This window comes from Antrostomus carolinensis, unplaced genomic scaffold (genome assembly GCF_000700745.2).
Source record: "Antrostomus carolinensis isolate BGI_N321 unplaced genomic scaffold, ASM70074v2 scaffold13881, whole genome shotgun sequence".
NCBI lineage: Eukaryota > Metazoa > Chordata > Aves > Caprimulgiformes > Caprimulgidae > Antrostomus > Antrostomus carolinensis.
In genome coordinates this window covers 1-12,628 of record NW_010296376.1, presented here as the reverse complement: position 1 = coordinate 12,628, position 12,628 = coordinate 1, and the positions used below count along the sequence as shown (strand labels likewise).

Below are 12,628 nucleotides of genomic sequence, written 5' to 3'. Positions count from 1 at the left end.
ACCTACAGAGAAACCATAAAGATGCATTTTTCACTCAGAATTCCAACCACAGCAATTAGCTTCTCTTCACGTATTTAGATTGCAGGATAATTATGAGTTCCTTCTTCTGTTCCAGGTAGATGTCTTTATTCCCACAACATTGCAGGCATCAGCATTTAGCTACTTTCTATTTTGTCATTTTAATACCAATCATACTTTTTTTTTTTCCCAGTAGTTTTAATGCCTTCATTTTGCAAAATAATGTGCAGGATATTTTTTCAGACCATTTGAGTACTGTTAGCAAATGCAGTTGTGAGGGATAATTCAGTAAGATTATACAGAAATTTTATTTTAGCAATTTTTAAGACAAACTCTACTACTGAAAAAATCTTTTTCAAATTTGATTATGAGTGAAATTACCTACAAATATTACCTGTAATTGGAGCTTCAACTTCTATCATAGTTTTTTCCCTCCGTAATATTGCAGCACCCTCATTGATGATTCTAAGTGCAATTTCTTCATCCACTCGGCCTTCTTTTATCAAGTGGTTCTTCAAAATGTCAACCCTTGGTCTTCCATCTGTGTCAAATACTTCTTCAGACGTCAAGCGATGTGTTGGTGGAAAAGGGACAGCTAAAATTTAAAAAGAAGAAACAGTAGTTACAACAATGCTATTTTAAAAATATATTCCATCTAGGATTAGATCTATCATGGAATAGTTGCTATCCAAAGTAGCACATTTCTCTTTCAATCAACTTGATGACATAATTAAAAACTGGATGGAATACTGCTATCTGCGCATGTATTTTAAAAAGTAACATCTATAATGTGCAAGTTTGTAGAAACTATAAAACCGTGTTAGAAGGCACCATAATTTGTACAACATTTGGGAGAGTCAAAACTGCCTTTGCAAAGGTACATCCCCTCTCTCCAATATACTGCCATTCTCTGAAGGACTCAACAAGTACTGGGGATGCAGAAGACCCATTTAATACATACTCAGACTTGCTAAAGGCCTTTAAAATAAGCCCATCATCAAAGCCTCAAAAAAACCCAGAAACCAAACCCAAACCAAACAAGCCCAAACAAACCCAAAGCTAGCAAGAAGAGGATACAATACTCTTTAAAGGACTAGAAAAAAAAGGAGGTAATAGCCAGCACCTGGAAAGGAAGAAACTCATTGGAAGAGCCCCACTAGAATCTGTGCTATTTAACAAATTCATAAATTGCACTGAAAAGAAAGTAACTCATGGAGTGATGCAGCCTTCAGGTGACAGCAAGTATTCCAGACAATGAAGAACAGGGTAGGCTATGAAGAGCTGCAGAAATTGTCCATGCTACCGATTGGCTCAGCAAAATATGACATATTAAATATCAATAAATGCAAATTAATGAAGGAAATAAATACTAACTTTACATATAAAAGTCAGAGATTATAAAATTACTGTTACTTTTCAGAAGTAAGGTCTTTCCTACAGTTCTAGGAAAATACTCGATGCTGACAAGTCAAAGAAACACAGAAAACTGAACGTTAAGAATTATTAGCAAAGGAACAGAAAACAAAAGAAGATACAATTATGCCACATAAATCTAGTATGCAGCTCTGGTTTGCCCACTTATAAAGGAGAAAGAGGAGAAATAAAGGAGAAATCATTTTAAAAGGGTTCAAGGAACAATAATGGAAATAAAGTGAGAATGATTTCTGCTACAGGAGTAAAACAAGACTGCTTCAGCCTAAACCCATGAAAACTGAGGCAGGCTCTAACAGAGGTCTACAACAGCAGTCATGGAGAAGGTGAAGGGAGAGCAGCACTCGTGTGCTCTCGGCCCCTGAATGGCAGAACAGGGAAGGATGTACGCTGCCAGTCTGAAGTTCTGTCAAACCACTGACTAAGCAGCAGAACAAGCTCCTGCTATCAGAAAAAACTGTAATTTTGGGATCCTACCACATTGCCACTGTGGGCTGAAATTCCTTCTTTGAGCTTGTTCGCTTTATTTTCCTGTTGTGCTGTCTCTAAAAAGATTAAACTAAGAGTAGAGGCTGTCGATATACGAGACACAACTTCGAAAATTATTCTAAGTATCAGAAATCCTTGGATCCTATCTCATGGGTCAAAAGTAGCCATATGTAATCTGTATCTCAAAGAAGTGGAAGGGATTAAGAGTTCTGAGGTTGGGGACCAAACCAGCCTCAGCAACTGCCCAGACAGTACAATTGATGGCCGGCAGCTTACATGAACTCAAACGGTAGCAGTTCAGTTACTGCACAAATGAAATATGGATGTGGGACATGGGAGAAGAGGATACATCAAAATTGCCACTAAGCAGTGTATCAGAATACCATTGCACTCACGTAGGACTACAGGAAGCAAAACTAATCTGACCTCCCCTTGCCATCCCCCCCACCACAAAAAAAAAGCATACCACTATTAAAAGAATGCAACTGAAGAGAAAAGGAGCAAACAACTCAGTTTCTCTCCATTATTTCAAATATTTTTAAAAAGAAAAATTGGATAGACATGTTTATTAAAAGATAGGAACAACCAGTAGTATAAATACATTTGCACATACATTATTCATACTTTTATTTTCTTGCTCGCCAAAGTTAAACTTTCTATTCCAAAAATCAATCCTTAAGCACTAAAACACTCCCTGACTTCATTTACATTTATTTCTAGACTACCTACAACACATTGCTACCCTTCTGTTTTATGCAATAATAAAAATCTATCAATGAAACAACAGATACATAAATCACACACATATATTCACTGAAATTAAATTATACTAGAAAATAAACTGGAGAGTTGTCTATTTTTCCTCTTACAAAAGTTTCTACGTAGGAAGAAGTTGAAAAATGTGCCTTTACATTACACAGTGTAGGAGAAATTTGGCACTTCATTTTTGGACATAAAGTATTTTATTAACAGAAAAGAAATGGCATGCCTTTCCTTACAGTCTCCTCTAGTAATGACTCAAGCTTCATTTGGAAGTGTTAAAATTCCATGTAGTCCAAATGTTAATAAACTTAATGTATTTAAAAAATCAAAAGACAATCACTTCTGTTCCATGCACAACAACTGTTTGAAAACATAAATCTGTCTCTGAAAAAGAAATCCATTGTTCCAACGAGATAAATTTAACTAATTTTTAGAAGCACTTAACTATGACCATGCAAGCATCAATTCTAGCATTCCCTGGTTTTCTGAACTTGACTTTCCAACCTTCATATTCTCTTATTGTTATTTTGGCATTATTTGGAAGTTTACACTAATGTGTTCACAAATTAGTTTTAGGCCATTTCTTCTCCCACCTTTTAAAACACATTATTTATGGGCCCATAACTGCCTTCAGCAATGCAAAGTTGAGATCATCCTTTTATGAGAGACCAGACAATTCACAAAGGTTTCTCCTGCCTTAATTGTTGCAAAAGCATTGGAAATCATACCCTCCCAGAACCAAGGTCAACCACCTCCAAGACACAGTTTAATGGGAATGGTGCTTCATTAGTTCCAGTATTACTCCTAGATAAGGAGCTACTTAAGTGAAAGATGACTCTTTTTTTTCTTTTTGGAGATTTTCTGGGGAGATGTAGGGTGTGATAGAGAATGGACTGTTGAGGTGACCAGCTCTTCTTCATTCTCTTATGTGCAAATCATTACTGACTTATACTGACTACCAATGGCTGCAGAATTCAGAAAGGTGGTGTTGACCTCTTCCTTATGATAGTTCAGAAATATTTCAGGGGTTCTAAGCACATGGCAGACAAAATTTTATTCTCTTAATAAAGTTCTTATGTACATATAATATATCTCAGACTGGATTTGCACAAGAATTAATTCTGTCTATTTTAACAAAGTACAGCTTTGAGTTTGTCTAGCAAGTTTCATTTTCTGGGAGGCTATAAAAACAGATGTTTTTGTCCAGCGTCTGGAAAGAACTGTCTCAAATTATTTGAAGGAATATACTTACGAAGATTCAAATTAAAAACTTTGTATATCTAGGTGTTACTCACAATGTCCAAAAATCACAAGTGTTAGTATAAGAAGTAATTAAGCATTTGTAAAGTTATATTTGCCTCACAAAAAGATGAAGTCTTAAAACTAGATCATCAGAGTTTAACAAAATCCTTTTCACGCAACACACGTATTTTCCTATTGCTCAAGAAGGATTTTTTTTTTTTTTAGAATAATCTTCAGAGAAGGCAGAATAAAACACAGCTAGAGATTTTATCTGCATTACCCATCTGAATGAAACAGTGACACTTACTATAAAAACTATTTATTTCCATTTTATACTTTATTTTTTGTCTCAACATAGTTAACACTATGTTAGAGCACATACCTTTGAAAAATATTACAAATATCATCTTTTAATAGGTTAAGGATGGTAATTCTTGAAGCATGTAGATAGTTTCTGCAAACTAATGGGTTTAATTAAACCTTTGATAAAGTAGTAACAGAATGTTATAGCCTAAGGAAAAAGAATTGCAGCATCATGTGTTCCAAGACAGAAATATAAACCATGTTTCAAATTCTTTGCACATAACCTGTGCTCTTGGGACTGTAACAGAACGGTAATTAAGAAGAATTACCCTACAGAAATAACATAGTGTTGGTCATTAAAGGATTCCCTTCTTCCATTCCCAGGAAAGCTAAGCAGTAGAAAAGCATTTAGAGATTAATCTCTAAAGCAAGACGCACTGCAGTACAAAATAACAGACTGTATCCTATTAGTAAAAGTATAGATGTTAGTAACAAAGATAACACATCATGATATACAACATACAAGATTTTCTAAAACAAACCATTGCTTACTAGTCAAAATGAATCAATTTCACTTTAAAAATATGTATGGATTATATAACTTTAAATATATTGATTCAAAATTTTAAACAGTAATGCTGGGAAAAATCCAGTGAGATGCTTTTGAGATTCATTAACAAGAAGGTTTTTACAACTATTTGTATACGGACTTACAAAGAGGAAGAAAATCACCTTTCCTTTATACTGCAGTACTATTTAAAACAGAGATACCAAAAGCAAAACCTCTAAACCTAGTTCTACATTTATACCTTACAATAGAGCATGCTACAGAGACCCAAAAGTTAGCACCAATCTCAATGGATAAATTCACAGTACGTCGTAAAGAGGGTCAAGAGTAGACAAACTCCATTAGCGCGGTACTTTTCTCTGCGGAAAGGTGCAGTACAGCAACTAACGCAAATCCGCTACTTCCAGACCCAAAGCAGATCTCACATGGCCTAGCAACTGAGTACAGCAGTCGCTGCTGCTAATAAAATCTTACATGTAGATGCTATCAATTTAAACCATGCTGATACATATGCCCATTTTAATAACCTTGGTTAAAACTGGCTTGTATCAGAGACACCCCGTTGGAACAGGCTCATGAAACCAGATGAGCCCTAAGCCTCTAGACTAATGGTGGGAAAACGTACCAGGGATCAACTGTACAAGGCACTGTACTTCCACAAGCAAAGTATTTTCTGCTCTTAAGATATTAAAACTTATATAATTCTTTTCCTCCAGTGAAGAAAATTAGCCATTTTTCCTCTATAATCAGGAGCCCATGACGTGTTCCATGAACTCAGCTCTGGCTGTAAAAGAATGCTCAACATCCCAGATTTCATTTTCTCTTTTAAGAGTTTTTCTGATTTCACAGATAAAGTCTCAGTTCACATTACTAAAGTCACTAAACACAGACACTGCATTTGTAAGGAATCTGTTGCTGTGATGGTATACATGAAATAGCATGTAATGTTTGTCTCCACTAAGTGATTCATATATCAATGCAACCGTGGTGTTCTGTGAAGAGCTAGGCCAGTATCCTTCATTTTGTCAGTAGGTTTATTACCATGATAGCACCACTTGTCTGCAGTTTTTCTGTCATTTGGTCAGGTTTTGTGGGCTTTTGGTTTTATAAATGCATTACTACATATGTATTGTCACTCAAGAATCACAAAGCCTAACACCTAGTACATCTTTCAGTCTGTCCCTGGAGTCTTCACGCCTCTGCCAACATCTATACAGAAGAAAGAGATGTAGCATCCATGTCTGCTATAAGGACAGAACATATCCAATTATCCTTCTGCATTTGGCAGATTTGAAAAGAAATAGCATAAAGACATCACAGATGGCCTATGGACCAGCAACCTTGAAAATATTAGTTAAGCACAAATACACAGCAGCGTCTACTTGAATCAGAAAGCTAGAATCGATAGCTGTCAAAAGATGCGAGTTACCCTATTCATCCCAAACAAGAATGCACAGATTCAGCAAACTCAGTTTCTTGTGATTTATGGTATTTTTCCTAAATGCCACAAAAAACTATCCCTCTACTCAAGTTTCTTTGAATGCATGTTGCCTGCTATATTAACAAGCATTCTAGAAGCAAGGAAAAATGACCGTGTAAACCTTGAAACCCTACAAAAGCACTGCAGGCACTATTTATTTTATCCTTACTTACCATGTACTTGCAGTCTTAAAAGTTCCATAGAATTTTAGATCTCAAACGAAACTGCTGCTATACCCAGGATGCCGTGGTGCATTCAATCTTTTATGCTGCCTGTGTAATTTTTCACTTAACTTGGTTGACACTTTTGGATTGCTCTCAGGAAAAATATAATTATTTGTTTGAAAAGTATTTAAAGATGCTCCTCCCATAGTGTGTTATGCCAAAAGATTATTTAGTGATTACATGTGCTTCTGGCAATGATGGAGTCACAGGTCTTTTCCTCCCTATACTCTCTGTTTTCCAGACAGGGTGGTTTAAGGATTTCCTCTAGAGTTTCATCTAGACCATCATGTTTATGATAACTGATACAACTATCTTTCACTATTTTGTCCAGATCCTAAATAGACACTTTTATAGGTTTTGTCTTCACTGTACCTTATTGCTATGAATTCCACTATTTTAATAACACATTATACGAAAAAGTATTTCACTTTTCCTTTATATTAATTTCTGGAAAATTTTGTTCAGTATTGCTTCTCTCCTTTTCAGAGGGAGACAGGAATTACAGTTGTTTCCTATTCACCTTTTCCATTAAATACCATTCATGATGTAAGCAGTATCTAACCCTACCCAGCTACCCCCTTTCCAAGTCACTGATTTCTCATCTTCGTTGTTCCACCTTGCACGAAAACCACTCTGTGCCTCTGAACACATCGTTAGATGAACAAGAAAATCAGGAAAGGGGACCAAATTACATGCTGCTGTTCAAGATGCACATATAACACTCGATGCATATAATGGCATAATAGTACAATCTCTTTTTTCTAAACTGATTCTCTAATAATCCCCCAATTCCTATCAGCCTGTTTGACTACCAGTAACATTTTGAGAATATTATATCCATGCAGACCCTAATGTTTCTTCCCCAAGTTCACTGCCCTCTACATTTAAGCAAGAATTGTTTTTTCCCCTTGTAGAGTCCACTCGGTCTTTATCAGAACAGTGTCCCCTGCAACTTCTTTGCCCAGGCACCCAGTCTAACAAGACCCTGCTGAAATATCTCTGGAAGTTTATTATCCTGAATAAGTGTTATTATTTGCCATTCACTCTGTTTTCTAAATAACTTATGAATACATTCAAACAGCACAGACAACAGATGTTAACCTCCCTCAACTGTGGAAGTTTATTACCTATTAACATCTTTTATTTGGTAACTAATTTTGACCCAAAAGAGGGTATTTCTTGCTCTTTTACTTCAAAGACTCCAATGAAGGAATCTGATGAGTAGTTTTGCCTGGATCAACCAGCTCCTCCAAAATATTATAACAATTTTGTTTGATTTCCATCTATGAAAACTGTACTAACTCCTCTTTAATATCATATTTCCCCAGGGACATAGTTAGTCTACTCTTTCTTACAAGTGCTATGAGTCTTCTTAAATTAAAATTACTTATCTACAGCTTTCTAGTGTAATCTAGAGCTTTTCAAAAAATGCTGTTGTACTCAATTTTTCAGACTCAGAAGATGAGTTATGCCATAGGCTATGGAAAATAAATCCACAATTTTGCACCCCAAAATCCCAAAGAATTCCTTTAGATCCACTAGACAAACATTTTGTGGTCCTGGGATACTTTTCTGAACATTTGTTTTGTTGATATGTTCTGAAACCACTTACATTTCAATGAGACAATTCTTTGGTCCCATTCAGCAGTAAGAATTGACTAATCTGTGACAGAGTTCTTAGTTCCTTACACAATAAACACACATGTAAGCAGTTGCCAGATTTTTTCTGCTCTGGCCTTACCTTTCCAAGCCTCAACTGCCAATTTGCCCTACTTAAACTAAGGCAGGCTTCCATTTTTGGGTAAAGTTTTTTGGGTTTTGTTGTTGTTATGTTTAAGATTCATTCGGATCAATCTCTCTCACAAAAGAAAAAAAAATAAAAAATAAAAAAAATGATGTAAAGCCAGGCAAACACTAACTTACCAGAATTCAGCTCCATTCTGTTGTCTCTCCCCAAACAAAACCATTATTTTTTTATTTATTTTTAAATACGACCTTAATATCTTCTTTGCTGCTTTTCTGGATCATTTTAGAATAACTTCTGACCAGCAGCATAAGGTCATTCTAAGTGTCTTACAATATTTTTAAAACAGCTTTCAAGCTACCTGTAAGTATTTATCCTTTTACCTGTTGGGTTTTTGTTTGTTTGTTTGTTGTTTTTTTTACCAGACTCTGAATTTTAAGTTAAACACTGCAATGATTTATTTTTCTCCTACATAGAAAATATTGTTAAAAACTAGCTATGAGTGTCTTAATTTAGGATCCTGCTCAAGGCTATGAGTTACGTCTCTGTGGGATTCTCTGAAGACTTGTTTCAATGAACCACCATTGAACATCCAAAACGACTGTTTGCCAACCAAACAGACTGTATCATGACTTTTATCCAAAAAAAAAGGAATGCTGAAGCATCCCATGTCCACAAGAACAGACATCATCTCCAAATTTACTGAAAAATATCCACTAGCTCAGCACAAGGCCCTGTGGATTGCTTCCCAAAGTCTAGTAACACCTGTAGCAGCAAAGCGCAATGCCAGGGAGGAGAGAGTACTTCCAAGTACAGCTCTGCGGTGTAGCTACTCACGGGTGGGTCAGAGAAGCCCTCGAAGAAAAGCCAATGAAGGCTCATCCCCATCATGCCCAGGACCACTCTATCAAACTGTCTGAGCTCACAAGTACTTCTTCCTCCCTATCAGTGAAAAGCACTTTACTACACAGTAGCGAAACAGTTGTTTCAGTAGAAAAGATACATTAACAAATTTAAAGTGTGAAAGTCACCTATATTGAAACATCAAGTATGACTTAAGTCAGCCAATTATCATCCAAAAAGAAAGGCATATCCAAACCCAAAAGAACCAGATCAGATACACCAGTTAAATATCAACAGCAGTTTAAAGGAAAAAAAATATTCCCCCCCCTCTGTGATTCTGACAGAACACAATAGAGGAAAATCCTATCTTCCACAGGACAGTAAAACACTAAGTATCATCCTTCAAAGATGAAGAGAGTGCCTTAGAAAACAGTGAATCAAGACAACAGGTAGATTTTCTCATCTCTGTTAAAAAAAGCAGTAACAAAAGCCTCTCCACAAGACATCTTTTGGGAACCAAATGCCAAAACTGACCTTAGATGCTTCAATTCCCTAGCTAACCGTTACTTTATAGAAACCCTGCAAGTACAAAGTACTTGGACAATTTAACTAAGCCATGAAAAGAGAAAACGTGAGCTTTTTACACTTTAAAAATAACCAATGATCTTTGATGATACAATTCATACTTGGGAAGGTACACCAGACCAACACAACTAGACTGTACAGACCGCATATTTAAAACCATTATTATGTTTATTATGTATATGTCCAATATGAACATTACACCTGATAACCTTTCAGATATTTTTCTAGGTATATACACTTCCTACTAATTGCTAAATATACAGGTCAAAATATAAAGGGGGACACATCCTAATTATTATCCTATCTTATTAGAGAAAAGATTAGTTACTGATGATAAAATAATTGAACCATTTTTTCTTGGGTGAGAATCTCTTGCTCATTTCTGCCAACATATACTATCAGTGGTAAAAGATTTAATTACTCATGGCCTCTGAAATGTAAAGGTTTCTGCAGTTTTTTTTCCCCTTCTTCCAGTAATACAGAGGAATAAAACAAAGCTAAAATAAAAGCAAGGGATGAAACAATGCAAATACCAGCAAGCATCAAGTCCTGAATTCACATTTCCTCCCCAAAAGACCTAGTATATGGAGAGCATGAAAGCTGAAACATGGACCAATACACAGATATACCAACTAATATTACTACATTTTTCTCTATGGTTGTTCTCAAGGGCCTGACACATTACAAATAAAACATCTCAGCAAGGAGAGACAGAAAGCCTGGGTGCCCCAAGGATGTTTTTTCTTGGGAAAAGAGCTGGCACACAAAAAACATAACATTTTCAGTACACTTCTACACTTTACTTTTCCCCTATAGTGGATCACATTAAACAAAATAGACACAAAAAAATGTTGCCTTAAAAAGAATCCCCAAACCTTATCCCAGTAAATAAATTAACTAATAATTATCAGTAAGTGGATACTTATGAAAAAAAGAGACAATTTCTACAGTGATTCATCAGCACTACAGAAGTTAAAAGTATAAGACATTATGCAACCATCTGAACTGTTGTCTTAACAGTTTCACCAGCATGTCTGGTCCACACAGTTCCAGTATAAAACATTAACACCTTTGGGTTCCTTCGTATGCAGTGTTGTCTTGACAAAAGCAGGGGGCTCACCTTGGGAGAGCCTCACCACACCTGCAATCTAGTCATCGTACAATAGGTGAGAGTACGGTGAACATTTCTTGGTATGCAGGAGGCAATACATCTGTTTGTGAACGGAGACGCGACGTAGCTGTCACATTCCTCAACATGGTTCCAACAAACGTACTGACATTGCACAGACACTCCCACTTCGCGCTGACATAACCTGCAATCTGGCACCTCTGGGGTCGCTGTCTAAAAAACCGTATTTCCAACTGCACTGCACCTAATGGGGGAGGGGGAACCAAACCACCCTGTCCTTCATATCAAGAACACAGATAGCTTGGCACAGCTGTCCAGGCTTTCTCCAGAAGCCAGTGATTCAGCACGATAGGTACGGACACGATGGGTCAACAGAAGGAATAGAAAAATGCTGCGATATGAACATTTAACTGGTGGCAATTATGTAAGATAAAGCTATCAAGGCCTGATTACCTTCACAATAGCTCTGTATCCCATGCACTCAGGTTCAAAGAAATACTGTAACCCCAGACTGTAATCCTGTTAGAATGAAGCAAGTCTTAACTATGATTTTAAACAACCAGATGCATAGGTCACATTTAACAAGCTGAATTATGAAGTGATTGGAAATCAGCAGGTTTTCCAGTGCACTCCAAAGTATCCAATTGTTTACCATCAGTTCTCCCGCACTGTTTGAAGAACTTAATTTGTTACAACAAATTGCAGTAAAAGTACAAAAATTCAGCAAGTATAGTGTTTAAACTATACATTAAAGTAGCACTAATGAGGACAAGTTTCCACTAGACTAGTTTTAACATTTTCTACTTTTACTCTTGCAATTTGTTCAAACAAACCAACAGGTTAAGCAATGCAAAACGAGTAACAACTTACTGTGGGTAAAGCTTTCCAGCTTACTGGAAACATGCCGATTTCCAAAACATACTATGGAATTCCAAGGCTTTAATTAAGACCTGCTGAATACAAAGACATCCTTTTCATTTCTCAAGACCTCTTATTAGATAAAAAGTTAAATGACCAGATCTCTCCCCCTTTGAAATCAGTCAGATGCTGTGTTCCTAGGAACATCAATCTCAAAAGCAGACCACTTTGTGTACAGCCATGAATTCCAATAGCCCAGGTCTCCTATCACATCCATGCTGTTGTAGTCAAATACAGTTCAATATCAAAACCTCTGAGATCAAAATAAAATTACTGTTAATTTAAGTAAACAAAACCTAAAAATTCTTTGAAGCATTACCTATACTATCCTCTTAATTGACAATTTAGGTGTAATAAATATATTTTAGGATACTTTAGTTGCAAAGGATTATTCTCCCCACAAACGCTAAAATGACAAACTTGATGTTCCCTGGAACCAGAATCTTGATGTCTTACAGCATTTTGGTCACTAGACTATCTTAGTTTTACCCAGATGTATCTACTTTAAAACGTTTTACTTTTTCCTCTGAGAAGTGTAACGTTCGACTTTTAAGGGTTTCCCAGGAGATCGTGCTACCAAGAAAGGCCACGAAGAAATAGATCAAGGTGAATTTTTTTCCATCAGAACTCGGACCCCGAGACCAGCAGCAGCCAATAGAGAGGGCGGCAGCACCTTCCCACTGCCTCTCCCCCGGCGCTGTCAGCTCCTGCAATCACAAGGATCTCCTCTGCGCAGACAGAGGAAAACCCCCGCAGCGAGCGAGGCGCGAAGGGGCCAGGCCCCGGGCGGGGAGGCCGGTGTCCCCGGCCGGCGGCCGACCGAGCACACCCACACTCGTGCCAACAACGCCCGAGCACAGCGCGGCCGGGCGGGAGGTGCCAGGCCCGCAGG

The 12,628-nt window shown here is 37.0% G+C and overlaps 1 protein-coding gene across 6 annotated transcripts in view; it reads right to left on the bottom strand.

Annotated features, from left to right (window-relative positions):
- Positions 1–608, bottom strand: part of PPP3CB (protein phosphatase 3 catalytic subunit beta) — a 30,912-nt gene extending 30,304 nt beyond the window's left edge. For 4 of the 6 annotated variants that reach the window (XM_010178271.2, XM_010178267.2, XM_010178270.2 and 1 more), the window contains exon 1: positions 413–605. In XM_010178271.2, coding sequence (XP_010176573.1) covers positions 413–440 — 28 coding nt within the window. In that variant the 5' untranslated portion in view covers positions 441–605. Of the gene's footprint in view, positions 1–412 lie in introns of all 6 variants that reach the window. The other 2 variants (XM_010178272.1, XM_010178268.1) reach the window with 2 other exon arrangements.
- Between the last annotated feature and the right edge of the window lie 12,020 nt (positions 609–12,628).